Here is a 14,608-nt window from a genome sequence, read left to right as displayed (position 1 = left end):
GTTGCCGGCGGACATCGAGTCCGCCTGACCCGCGAGCATGTACCGCCCGCAACCGTGTTTGTGCGAGCCGACGTATAATGATGGCGGTGCGTGCACGGGGAGCCAACCTGCCGTAGTACAACTGAGGTGGGCAGTCCTTAAGCGGTAAATCTGGGTTTACAACCTCTTTTAAGGTAACACTGCAGTAATAGCTCATCCTTTCATTGCTCAATTCATTACCAGTAATGGGCATTTGTTAGTCTTTTAAATGGTTTTAGGCGACTGATATTAAAGTGAAATTTCATTCTCCTGATCAACATTGATTATTTTTAATCCTCATGCTGCCAGCATTAGTAAATCGATAGGAAAGTATATTATATTTACTTGTTTTTTTTTTAAATATATTTTTTTTTTTCTTTTGCATTTCTTCAGTTTCTTCCTAGTTTCTTGCCTAGGCAAATAATGTCATACATCCCAGGAGTCTTCTGGATGGGTTTTCTACACCAAGCACACTCTCCTGCATGCATTCTTGAGCTAAGGGCAGATGGAGTTTGCTTTGAATATTAAAAATGAATTAAATAGTGTTTTTGGTTTGTGGTTCTCGGGCACAATGAAGATCCACTTTAACGCCTTGCTGACCATATAAATGACATATACGGTGGCAGAGCGGCCTCCCTGCACTGGCTCCTACGTGATTTGTGCACTCAGGCAGGGGACACTTATGCCCGCCGGCCCGGATATGCTGTGCTGTGATTTGTCACAGCATATGCCAATCACTGGGATCCGGACAATTATTGACCGCCGGCACCAAGTGATGGGCTCTGGGCCTCACAGAACACAGCTCTGTGAATGTAAGCCACACAGAGCTGTGTTCAGTGAATGGGACTCTCAATGTTCATTCCCTGCTAAGCAGGGAATGAAAAAAACTAGATCCCCAGTAAAAGCAGAAACACTGTACACACATAAACACTTGTTAGGCACACATGTAATCCCTTGATCGTTCAAGATGTTAACACTCTTCCTGCCCAGTGTCATTAGTACATTAGTACAGTGACAGTGCATATTAGCACTGATCACTGTAATAATGTCACTGGTGATGTCAGTTTCCCCCCCAGCGTCCGTGTCAGATTGGCCGCCGCACTATAACAGTCCCCTTTTAAGTCACTGATCGTCGCCATTACCAGTATTAAAAGAAAAAAAAAAAACAATTCCAGTATATATCCCATAGTTTGTAGACTCTATAACGTTCACACAAACCAATCAATATACACTTATTGTGGTTTTTATTTTTACCAAAGACATGTAACAGAATACATTTTGGCCAACATTTTATTAAAAGATTTGATTTTTTTTTTATTGGATATGTTTTATAACAGTAAAAAATATTATTTGTTTTTTTTTAATTTTTTTTTTTTTTTTTAATTCAGTCTTTTTTTTTATTTATATAATAAAAAATAAAAAACCCAGTGGTGAACAAATGTAACCAAAAGACAGCTTTATTTGTGTGAATAAAATTATATAAATTTCATTTGGGTACATCATTGCATCACTTCGGAATTCTCAGTTAAAGTAGTGCAGTGCCGCATAGCAAAAGATGGCCTGGTCACGAAGGGGGTAAAACCTTCCGGAGTTGAAGTGGTTAAAGTGTTACTAAACCCACAGGAGTAAAGTCAGTCTGTATTTGCAGTAAAGCATGCTTATTATACTTACTGTGGAACCTAAGGGGTAATCTCCCGCATTATGTAAAAAAGGCTGTTTAATCCGGTCTTCTCTGATCCCCCCTTCTTCCACTATCCCCAATCCATATCTTGACAGTACAGAGCCTTGGGGGCCATCTGCACATGCTCAGTTTGGTGTGTATTGCTAGAGAGTTTTTTTTTTTCTTGGGAGGGTGCATGTGATCAGCACAGGGCCAGCACTGTCCACAGAGAGGGCCAAGGGTTCTGCAGCCTTAACCGGTTCCTGACCGGCGCACGCCGATGTACGTCGGCAGAATGGCACGGCTGGGCAAATGGGCGTACCTGTACGTCCATTTGAATTCCCGAATGTGCCATTGCGTGTGCGCTGGCCGGGAGCTCCGTGAGTCGGGTTGCGGGTCCCGTGGACTCTATCTCCGTGGGGATACCCGCGATCGCCTCATGGAGAGGACGAACTGGGAGATGCTGATGTAAACAGCATCTCCCCATTCTGCCTAGTGACAAGTGTCGCTGATCACAGCTCCCTGTCATTGGGAGCAGTAATCAGAGTAATGACACAAACAGCCCATCCTCTGACAGTTAGAATCACTCCCCTAGGACACACTTAACCCCTCCTCGCCCCCTAGTGGTTAACCCCTTCACTGCCAGTGTCATTTACACAGTAATCCATGCATTTTTAATTGCACTGATCGCTGTATAAATGACAATGGTCCCAAAAATGTGTCAAAAATGTCCGACATGTCTGCTATAACGTCGCAGTCACAATAAAAATCGCTGATCGCCGCCATTACTAGTAAAAAAAAAAATTATTAATAAAAATGCCATAAAACTATCCCCTATTTGGTTTGCGCAAAAGGTATAGCATTTACTAATCAATAAACGCTTATTGCGATTTTTTTACCAAAAATATGTAGCATACGATCGGCCTAAACTTGAGGAAAAAAAATGTTTTTTTATATATTTTTGGGGGATATTTATTATAGCAAAATGTAAAAAATAATGCGTTTTTTTTCAAAACTGTCGCTCTTATTTTGTTTATAGCGCAAAAAATAAAAATCGCAGAGGTGATCAAATACCACCAAAAGAAAGCTCTATTTGTGGGAAAAAAAGGACATCAATTTTGTTTGGGAGCCACGTCGCATGCCCGCGCAATTGTCAGAGCGACGCAGTGCAGAATCGCAAAAAACGCTCTGGTCAGGAAGGGGGTAAAATCTTCCGGGGCTGAAGTGGTTAAAGTGGATGTAAACCCGAATTTTTTTTTTTTTTTTTTTTTTTTTTTTATGTTATATCATACTGTAGAGTATAAGATTTCCTATCATTTGAGCCCAGTCTTGCCACACACAGTTAATCCATCTCTGAGCAATCCTCTTTTATTGTTCAGTGAGATAAAACTTGACAAACAAAGAAACTTTGTCAAATCCTCCCCCTTGCTGTGAGTGACAGTTGATTTACATATCTCGTGCACTAGCCTAAGACATGCGTTATTTTTTAATTCCCTCCCCCACTCCTTTCTTCAGCAGCTCTGCAAGGATTGGCTGTTCCACACCTCAGCATGATTTGGCATGCTGAAGTCATGTGTTTACTTTCCTGTCTTTTCACTGGATGTTAGAGATCATAGCAGAAGTTCAGTGTAAGAAATACACAGGAGAAAATGCATATTGACAAGGGGAGTGTAGAGGTGGGCGGGGAGTCTACTGACATCACAACTCCACCCACCGAGCTCCAGACAACAGACCCACCCACAGAATATGCAGTTTTTCGGGTCTCATAACAGACAGAGGGGAGACATTTGACAGGTAAAGCTACATGCAGGAGGCATGTATATCCTTATAGATAACCACTATGGCAGTAGTTTAGAAAGGATGACATTGGGTTTACATCCACTTTAAAGGACAGTCAGAGAAGAATGAAAGCTCCCCCTACAGGCTTTAACCAGACACTGATAGAAGTCACAAGACTGCTCTAACTGCTGATAAGAAAAGGTATTTAATAGTTTATATTTACTAAAACACAACCGTGTTCTGTGGGAGACCAGATATAGTGAATGCAGGCTCCTTGGTTTAGTAACACTTTTTACAACAGAATTATCTTGTCAGTTTAACTGTCTAAACAGCATCCCTCCATTTTTGCACCATGCAGTTACCAGCACTATAGGGATGAAGTGTATTGTATTTACATTAGGGTTATTTATTTTTCGTTTAAAACCATTAATTATGTTATGTGTGATATGTGAAAGCTTTTTAACTTTCTAAATCGTTTTCAGAGAGTCAGCTTATGGAGCTAGAACGACACCTTTCACAAACTGAGCAAATGTTAAATTCTATACTCACACAACTGGACCCACTATCTAATTGGTAAGTACAACATAATCTATTCTACTACATTATAGCCATCCTTAATCATCCCTGCTATAATAAGAGAAAAGCAGTGAGCCATCATATGAACCTTGACATGAGATTTGTGGGGACCTCTGGTACAGTGTTGGTGCACAAAACGCCTCCAGCTTTGTCAAGGAAAGATTTTGTTTTTTAAGCTTTTGATACATTGGGGAAAGGTTACGTTTTTAATTGCTGTCTGCATCCTCGCTGGAAACCATTGTCCCTAAACTAGAAAGAGAGGGAAAATCCGGAATTTAGTGTTAAGAGGTGAGTGTATATTTTCCAGTGGGGACATCTGTCTAAGTGAGGAATCTCTCTTACTTTGGGAGATCTCATCTATCCTTCTGTTGCGACAGTGGGAGAGCAATTGAAGAGAAAATTCCCCAGTAGTACTCGGGAAACAATAACCTGGCAGTAGTTTTAACCCTTCCTTACTCTGTCCCAAAGAAAAATAAATTGGGCTGTACATACACTTTAGGCCTTGTGAAGCAGGTACCCCTATCAGAAACTTTGTCCTGTGCCTCTTTTTTGTCTTCGCTGTATTTAGGCAATTCAGATCCAGAACTCAAACCCAGCCTCTAATTGTACAGTGAAGGAGCATTGGCTAGAGGCATTTAGGCCAGTTCCACACCTATGCATTTTTTTTTAGTGCGTTTTCAGCTTTGAAGAAACACACTACAGTATTTTTTAACATGGTTTCCTATGGGGTCACGTTCACATCTGTGCATTTTATGGAAAGGGCCAGGGGCCTTTTTCTGGTTTTTGGTTCCATAGACTTCAATGGACCAAAAACGTGTATTGCAAAATGCACCTGGAATATGCAACCTGCATAGGTGTGAAAGAGGCCTTATAGGTTACTTACTGCTTATTGGCTGTAATTGCTCTTTTACCTTAAGTCAGATTAATGAAATATGGCTTTTTATTTTTTGCTGTGGGGCATTATGCAGTACATAGTACGCTTGCCTATGACAAGCCTGAACTACACCAGGACTTAGGCCCCTTCTATCTAGTGTAAGGTCAAAATTAACTGTGTGTGTGTGTGTATATGTATGTATATATATATATATTGGACATTTCAGCAAGACCACGATCCCAAACACAAAGCCAAGCAAACTCTCAAATGATTTCAAAGAAAAGAAGATAAACTGACTTGAATCCAATATAAAATCTATGGAAAGACCTAAAGGCCAGAGTTCATAGTAGACGCCCACGAAACCTTCAAGATTTGAAGACTGTTTGGAAGAAAGAGCCAAAATCACACCTGAGCAATGCATGTGACTAGTTTTTCCATACAGGAGGCGTCTTGCAGCTGTCATTACCAACAAAGGATTTTGGAGGAAGTATTAAATGAACTTCAGTTAGCGTGTTCAATACTTTTTCCCTGTGCCACTCCATTTTATTACACATAACTTAATTTCTTGACGTATTTGTTTTGGTTTCTTTGTATGTATAGATTGCATGGGTTGTTACCGACATGTGGTGGAAATTTCATGTCAATAGAACCTCTAGAAATCCATTTGCCTAGAAGAATGTTCAATACTTGTTTTACCTGCTGTGCATCTATATCTCTTCTTAATTTGTGCTGAGTTGTGTAATTGGACTTGAGGTGCATCTTTTAGTAATAAACTTGCCATTTTTAAGGACAGACACCATCTTTAATAGTCTGAAAACCCTCTTCTGTGCACTTTGATGCTACTTCACTTTTTTTTTTTTTTTAAACCTGGGCCTGACTTCATGGCCAACTGCTATTCTTCTGGCAAGTGAGAATGCCCTTAGTGGCCAGTGGATAAGGGAATGGGAGCTGGGAGTGCTTAGACATGAAGTCCTAAAAAGCAAAACCTCTGGTTAATAAGGGTGAAAAGGTTTCTAGTTAAAGCGGAGTTCCACCCACCCCCCCCCCCCCCCACCCCCCCACCCCCCGGTGTCACATTTGGCACCTTTCAGGGGGGAGGGGAGAGCAGATACCTGTCTAATACAGGTATTTTGCTCCCACTTCCGTTCATAGATACCCGAGCCCCCGCTGTCTTCTGGGAGACACACAGGTCCCAGAAGACAGCAGGGACCACTGGGATCGCACAGCACAAGTCACGCATGCGCAGTAGGGAACCAGGAAGTGAAGCCGCAAGGCTTCACTTCCTGATTCCCTTACTGAAGATGGCAGCGGCAGCACCCGAGAGCCGAGGGACAGATCGGCTTCAGGTGAGGACATCGTGGGCACCCTGCACAGGTAAGTGTCCTTATTTTAAAAGTCAGCAGCTGCAGTATTTGTAGCTGCTGACTTAAAAATTGGCGGACCTCTGCTTTAATAAAAGCTGGCATCTTCTTTTTTTTAAAGTGTCACTAAAGGGACACTTTTTTTTTTTTTTTTTTTTTTTACTTATTTTGGATAGAGTAAGGGAAGGTTATAACCCCTTGTCTTTTTTTTTTTTTTTTTGCCATCTTTGTCCTATTTGGTAGATTTCCATTCACTTCCTGTCCCATAGCCAAAACAGGAAAACCCTTCAAAGTAAGGGAATCCCTAAGTGTCGCCATGGTCACCAGAACTAGTTTCACCTTTTGGAAGGTTTCTCTTCTATTCCTGTTCTAAAGTCAACCCAAAATTTGGGATTTTCTTTTATTTTCACTTTTGATGATAATAAGACAAATGGAGAGGGTGCATCTCCCTAATGGGGGGTGCAATAACAAGTGAATCTAATCCCTCTTCAACTCTATCCATAACTGAAAAAAGAAAAATGCCTCAGGTGACACTTTTTAAGATGCACTTTTGCATCAAATCTTTAAAATGGAGAACAGGTTGACTATAACACCAGAAGCCATCATTAAATAAGGTCACAAGGCAAAGTGTACTGTGTCTTAGCCATTTATAGTGGGTATTTCCTTACAGCTGTGTATAGGTACTGCTGTTAAAATATGCTTTGTTACATAAAGCAATCAAAGGAATACTTTTGAGTTAAAGTGATTGTAAAGCCTCAAGGTTTTTCACCTTAATGCATGGAATGCATTAAGGTGAAAAACCTTCCTTCTGTGCTGCAGCTCCCCCCAGACCCCCCCCCCCTTTTCATACCTGAGCCCAATCAGATCCAGCGATGTGCACAAGCAAACCGCCTCCCGCTTCTCTCAATCAAATCCAGTGTGAGTGGGGGGGCAGGGCTGAGTCCCGCCGCCTGTGTTAATGGACGCAGCAGCGGGACTTGGGAGCAAGCCCGCACGGGTGCCCCAGGGAAAGCGACATTCCGTGGGGACACCCAATGAAGAGGAGGAGCCTGGAGCACCAGCGAGGCACCCCAGAAGAAGAGGATCGGGCTGCTCTGTGCAAAAGGATTGCACAGAGCAGGGAAGTGTAACATGTTTGTTATTTTTCTTTAAAAGAGGGTTTACAACCCCTTTGAAAGAAACATTATTGAGTTAAAGAACAGCCATTATATAAAATATTTTTTGCTGCTAGTTCTAAATAGAATGTCATAAATACTTAATGAAAGGTGAATACATGTTTACTTTTTAGTGTGAGCACATTGGCTATTGACCAAAAAAGTGAAATTATGAATCAGCTGCAATATATCAGACAGTTAATGAAGAAAAGTGGAATGGATAAAGCAGCTCCTCATAACCCAGGTAAGCCTTTTTTTCCCATACTTGTATATAAAACAGAAAAATACAGTTGAGAAGTACCAAAACCGATACAGTGGACCTCTTCATTAACCACTTACCCACCGGGCGAATTCCTCACTCCTCTCCTATGTAAGAATCATAATTTTTTTGCTAGAAAATTACTCAGAACCCCAAACAAAATAAATATATATATTTATATATTATATATATTATAATTAGCAGAGACCCTGGAGAATATAATGGTGGTCATTGCAACTTGCCACATGGTGCCAAACTGGATTTTTTTTGGGGGGGGGGGGGGAAGACACTTTCATGAATAAAAAAAAACATAAAAATAAAGCTAGCCCAATTTTTTGTATAATGTAACAGACAATGATACGCTGAGTAAATAGATACCTCACATGTCCCGCTTTAAAATTGCACACTAGAAAAGGGCGCCAAACTTCAGTAATTCAAAATCTCCATAGGCGATGCTTAAAATGTTTTTTGTGTGAAAGATCAATTGTATCCACAGCAAAATTATCTACACCAGTAATTTACTTTTTTTTTTTTTTTTTTTTTTTTTTTTTGGAATTTGTGGGGGAAGAAACTTTTTTCCCAAGAAGAAGGGTAGAGTAGAACTTAGAAACAAAAAGCATCTATTGTGTGAGTGCTTTCAAACTGCAGCTCTCCTCCACAGTAATTTCATTTCACCAGTAGATGTCACTACTAGCAGACATCTATGTATATATCATTATACTTTTATTTTATTATTTTTGAGGGGGGGGGGGGGGGGGGTTCCATGGATATTTCCAAGGTAGCACAGAGCTTTGACAAACTGTAGTATGGTAGTTCAGCCTAGGATATTGTGGTCTGTTTATACTTGCTGTATTTTAAAATGGCAGTAATGATTGTACTAATCATAACATTTTTTTTTTCTGTAAACCCTCTAACTTCCAAAGCTAACCAAACCTGTGAAAATACACTTGAAGACCTTATTCATTCATTTGCCACTCAACAGTCAGAAGTCAATGAAAACGATGTAGAAAGTAAAAGTGAGGAATCTCTACTAAACACGATGGACACCGATATAACTGCACACAATCCTGTTACAGAAGAGTTGTCTCTAAATGATCTCTGTAAAGGGGAAGATGATGCTGATGCTACAGCAAGTCCTGTTTCTGAAGGGTTAAGAAAGCGCAATGTCTAAGTATGACATGCAAGACTATGTACTGTATCTCTCTGCTTTTGTTTTATACGTCTTTTATTTGTCACTTGCTAAGTTATTCACATGCTTTATGAATTGGTGCAATAAAGGGCAAGTGGTTTGTTTTCAATGTCTTAGCTTAAAAAAAAAAAAAAAAAAAAGTCAAGACTGTCGGCCTTTCATTTTATTACTGCAATGAAATGCTTTCACTGAATGTACAGTAAGAAAATGTTTAGTACTTTTGTGTACTGCACATTGTTTTAATAGCTACGGGTAATAAATCTTTATCTTATCTCTTAATCTTTATAAATCTCTAAATCAAGCCTGACTTGATAAGTTGGTATTTAAAGTGAATGTAGCTCTAAAAATGTGCCTTAGGTTCCAAGAAACACTCTGCTTTCTAATTGGACAGCTTGGAGCATAGATGATTGGTCCTCCTCTTTCTGTCCAATGTACCTCCCTTATTGGCCCATCATGACAAGTATCCTCACTAGCCTTGTTTTCCTAGTGCAGTGATGGCGAATCTTGGCACCCCAGATGTTATGGAACTACATTTCCCATGATGCTCACCTACGCTGCAGAGTGCATGAGCATCATGGGAAATGTAGTTCCAAAACATCTGGGGTGCCAAGGTTCACCATCACTGTCCTAGTGCCTCCATGTCAACATATATTTGGTAGTAGCCCTGCCTACTTCTGCCCACAGGCCCAGTGCATGGCTATAAAAAAGTTAACACCCACACAACAGCCTACTTGCAAACCTTTGTTAGCTAGCCATAGCAGCTCTACCTATTTCCTTAGAAACAAACAATGGTAGGAAGGCTCCAGTGCACATTCGCCTTTTGGTTCCTAAAGTTAATACTAAAGGCCCATTATATGGCTGGGCTGCTACTACTAAAAGTAATTGCTGTACGTTCCTCCAGCAGCATCTGGACATTGTGGACACCTTATACAGAGAAGTCAGCCAACCCGACAGGCAGGAGAGCCGATCGGGTTCTATTATAGTGCGTTCTTTCAGTACTAAGGATGGGCTTAGTAGTCCTCACTAGGGGTGCACATCTTTACTGGTCTCACGATTCGATTACGATTATCCTGTCTTCGATTTGATTCCACGATGCATCATAATTAATGCCCATGGTTTTTATCCAAAAGTTCAAGCAGTCAGAAAAACTTTTTTTTTTTTTTCCATTTGCTCTTAGAGCAATGTCCTATTTGGGGAGGGTAATTATAACCATCCCAAAAGAGGACTACAAGTTATTCACTTTCAAATCATTACAGGGAATAAAGGGGCATTCTTTACATCTAGAGGAAAAGCAGAAAGGCTTATTTGCCATGAGAGCTGTGAAAATGTGGAATAGATTGACTCTCTCATAAACGAGTTTTGGGCTGCTTAGTAGATTATTTTAACAAAGACCTGTAATGCATTGCTGCCCTAAATGCACAAAATATAAGTGACGGAGGGATGGTTGGGCGGGATCAGGGGCAGAGGGATGGATGGTATCAGTGGCAGAGGCATGATGGGATCAGTGACACTGGCTCTTGGTGTCCGTCGATTCCCCTTCTTCCATGCTCAGTGTGTCTCTGCCTCTCTTCTCCCTTCCGGTGCCTCCAGTGAAGCCTCTCCTGACGTGGGATCTCAAGCTCCTCCCCTTCACTCGATTGGCTATCAGCTGACTTTCTGCTTCAGTGTCCATCTCACTGCGGTGGGTGGGGAGGGGGCTTTATCCACCAGGCAGGCTCTGCCCCTGTGTTTCTCCAGGAGAGGCAGAGCACCACACAGAGCGCCGATTAAGTTCATGGGCGATTGATTCGGCCGACCCAACGTCGATGCAGAATCGTGAATGCCTGAATTGCGATGCATCGATGCTGCGATTTCTATTCAACGCCCCTAGTCCTCACTACAGCTGTCTTTGGCAGGAAGCCATTAGCTTACTTTCTTATGATAGGATTTTTCTGAAGCCTCTCACCCTGCTAGCCAGTTATTTATCTACCACATGTATGCTGCCATGGAGTTACCAGGAAAACAGAAAATTGTAATTTTATTTCCTGGTGCCTATCAGTGGCAGCTTACTAAACCCACCCAGTTTGTTCCTTGCAATGTACAAGGAATGGGCTGTTGTGTGGGTGTTACGTTTTTTTTTATAGCTATTCACTGGTCCTGTGGATGGAAGTAGGCGGGGCTACTACCCCATGTATGCTGCCATGAATAGGTACCAGAAAAAAAATATTAAGATGGGTATGATACCATTTTCTGTTATTAGCCCATCCCTTCTAGTGTGCTCACTAGCCACCTCACTAATGTCCTATTTATAGCCCATTGCTACAGCTGTGGCCAAAAGTTGAGAATGACATAAATATTAATTTTTACAAAGTCTGCTGCCTCTGTTTTTATGATGGCAATTTGCATATACTGTACTCCAGAAAGTTTATGAAGAGTGATCAGATGTATTACAATGTCCCTCTTTACTATGAAAATTAACTTAGATGTTGTAAAGGTAAAAATTTTTTCACCTTAATGCATTCTATGCATTAAGGTGAAAAAACTTTTGACAATACCGCCGCCCCCAGCCCCCCCGTTTTACTTACCTGACGCCTCGAATCTTCGCTGCTCGTTCTCGTCATCTTCATTGCAGCTCAGCCTGGTCGCTGATTGGCTGCAGTGGATGGATTGAAAGCAGCGCAGCCATTGGCTCGCGCTGCTGTCAATCACATCCGATGACGCGGCGCGCCGGGGGGCGGGGCCGAGTGATACAGCGAGCGGCTATAGCCGCCGGCTGTATCACGGGAGCGCGCCCACAAGCACTCACCACCATGCGAGGGAGCTCGCATTAAGGTGGTTAATGCTTGCGGGGAGGAGCTGAAACAGCCGCCGGGGGACCCCAGAAGACCAGGTTCGGGGCCACTCTGTGCAGAACGAGCTGCACAGTGAAGGTAAGTATAACATGTTTGTTATTTTAAAAAAAAAAAAAATTTACCTTTACAACCCCTTTAATCCCATAAAAAAAAACATTTCCACTGCATTTGTGAAGAAGGCATCAGGAAGCCCAAGAAATTTCAGCAAGCAGCAGGCCCATTTCCTACAGTTGATTCAGCTACGGGATTGGGGCACCACCAGTGCAGAGCTTGCTCAGGAATGGAAGCAGGCAGGAGTGGGTGCATCTGCACCCACAGTGAGGGGAAGACTTTTGGAGGATGGCCTGGTGTCAAGAAGGGCAGCAAAGAAGCCACTTCTTTCCTGGAAAAACATCAGGGACAGACTGATATTCTGCAAAAGGTACAGGGATTGGACTGCTGAGGACTGGGGTAAAGTCATTTTCTCTGATAAATTCCCTTTCCGATTGTTTGGGGCATCCGAGCAAAAACCTTGGCTGGAAAAGAAAAGGTGAGCGCTACCATCAGTCCTGTGTCATGCCAACAGTAAAGCATCCTGAGACCATTCATGTGTGGGCTTGCTTCTTAGCCAAGGGAGTGGGCTCACTCACAATTTTGCCTAAGAACACAACCATGAATAAAGAATAAACATCCTCCGAGAGCAACTTCTCCCAACCATTCAAGAACAGTTTGGTGATGAACAATGCCTTTTCCAGCATGGTTGAGTACCTTGCCATAAGGCAAAAGTGATAACTAAGTGGCTTGGGGAACAAAACACTGAAATTTTGGGGCTATGGCAAGGAAACTCCCCAGATCTTAATCCCATTGAGAACTTGTGGTCAGTCCTCGAGAGGTGGGAGAACAAAAAAACCCCACAAATTCTGACAATCTCCAAGCATTGGGACAATATATGGTAAACGTTCCGCACTACCCCAACTGTGATAAACCAATGTGAAATTTAAATTAGTGAAAATCTATTTTAAAGTGCACAAAAAACACACAAAATCGCAAATATATGAAACATAAATAATCCTGAGTGCTGCAACTAAAAAAACCTTGAACATGAGGTTTTGTACAGTATAAAGAAAAAAGTTCAGTGCGCTACTCAAATTAAAACCAATTAGTAATGTGAATATAAAGAAATTAAAAAATTATAGTTCATATGGAAAATGATGGTATCATAAACCGGAGGTGTGATTCCTCTTTAAGTCTTCAGTAAATCTTCTAAGACAGTGCAGAAATAGGAAAAGGGGGCTGCTTACCAGATTTGATGGATCCCCACCACAGAGATCATGCAAGCCTGAACAAACTCCTCTCGAGGTCAGGAACAGCTGGTCTTTGAGTAGAGACAGACTTCCCTCCACGCCAGGTAGTTGAAATTTCAGAGGCGGCAATCAGGAACACTCTCCTCCATTAGTTGCTCCAGCAAGACCACTCGTAGCAGGAAATAGTATATTTTAAAAGAAAAAGAGGCGCTTCATTGTGCAGTAGTTTAAAATGTTTTAATCCATGAATGGACAGCTTACATCAAAGCATTGGCAGGATAAAACACCGTTGCAATTAAAAAACACAGCTGACGCCGAAGCCGATCCGCTGAGAGTGTGGTGACATCAGGTCCTCTGCGCTAAATACTGGTTAGTAAGCGATGTCTTAAACCGAACACTGCCCTGTTGCGGTAAACAATTTAAATAAACCCCAACAGCATCGAAAGATTTTAATTGTGAAAGATTCTCTCTCGTGGTTGACGAAACTTCCTGACTGTCTTCAAAATTTTGCAGAAAAGTTTGTTCCAGATCTTGGCATAGAGGCTGTTAGTAGAGTGCCTTTTGCACCCCCCAAAGTAGAGCTCACTCTTGGAGCAACTCTGGAGCAATCTAGGTTCTGCGGCTTCCCCTTCCCGCCATTATGCTTGCATCTCTGGTCTGTGCATGTGTGAAGGGGAATCGACTTCTGTATTCTGAAGTAGATAGCCAGGAAGCACCAAGACTCCTATGGTTAGAATGGAGGGGTGGTCGTGACTACCATGCTCATTCTTGACAGCTTCAAGAGGAATTTCATTAAGAGAGAAGTTGGGGAAAAACATAGACAGTAGGCTTGATTGCAGTTTCATGGAGAAACTCAGCTTCTGTTCTCTGCTTTGGGGAGCGTAAACCGAGTCAGACCTTTTCTTAAATTGGCATTTGCTGTGAGAAGCAAAGAAGCCTGTCTGTGGTAGGCCACCTGTGGACAAGCCTCCCCCTCATGCTCTGTCAAGCTTGCATGATGGACAGTATGTCCGTGTATTCCAATCCCCTAGGAGGTAAATTGCTTCCGGAATTTGCTGGTGATCTTCCTACCCAGACATTCTGGGTTCTACATCTCTCAATAGCATATTGCTGCAAGATCCTCCCTGGAGCTGAAAATACGCAATTGCTGTCCTGTTGCTCAACCGCAAGATGACTGGTCACCCTTGATTCTATGTAGCAAGGTCAAAGTGATAAAAAAGGCTGCCTGACCTTCCAGCGCTTTCGAGACTACCTTCCTTGGCTAGCAATCTCCACTTGCCTTGACCGACAAACCCTCGCAGGGCGCCTTTCAGGCTGTCTTGCCACTAGGATTCATCACATTGATCCAGTCAGCTGGTTCGTGACATCCTCAAGGTCTTTCCATCACCACGGACCGCTATACATACTGCGTGAGACTGATCATTGCTGCACCGGATCCGGTTTCCTTCGTTGTAGTTGAAACTAGCACCGGTGCCCATGCACCCAAGGAATCATCGGTATGAATGACAACATTACGGCCAGGAGGCTGAGACACCTAGAAGTCTTCCAGGAAGTAGAGGCATCTGATCTCAGAATTCTCCTTATGACCGTCACCATCCTTTTCTGATGGAAGCAAACCAGAGAA

At 42.2% G+C, this 14,608-nt stretch overlaps 1 protein-coding gene across 1 annotated transcript in view; it reads left to right on the top strand.

Moving 5' to 3' along the window:
• CCDC107 (coiled-coil domain containing 107) overlaps positions 1-9,149 on the top strand; it is a 46,777-nt gene extending 37,628 nt beyond the window's left edge. The window contains exons 4-6 of the mRNA XM_073620024.1: positions 3,940-4,030; positions 7,557-7,666; positions 8,605-9,149. Coding sequence (XP_073476125.1) covers positions 3,940-4,030; positions 7,557-7,666; positions 8,605-8,852 — 449 coding nt within the window. The 3' untranslated portion in view covers positions 8,853-9,149. The remainder of the gene's footprint in view (positions 1-3,939; positions 4,031-7,556; positions 7,667-8,604) is intronic.
• The last annotated feature ends 5,459 nt before the right edge of the window (positions 9,150-14,608 follow it).

The sequence above is a fragment of the Aquarana catesbeiana genome, linkage group LG03, assembly GCF_042186555.1.
Source record: "Aquarana catesbeiana isolate 2022-GZ linkage group LG03, ASM4218655v1, whole genome shotgun sequence".
NCBI lineage: Eukaryota > Metazoa > Chordata > Amphibia > Anura > Ranidae > Aquarana > Aquarana catesbeiana.
The sequence above is the reverse complement of the archived record's forward strand: the minus strand, read 5'-3'. Positions and strand labels throughout refer to the sequence as shown.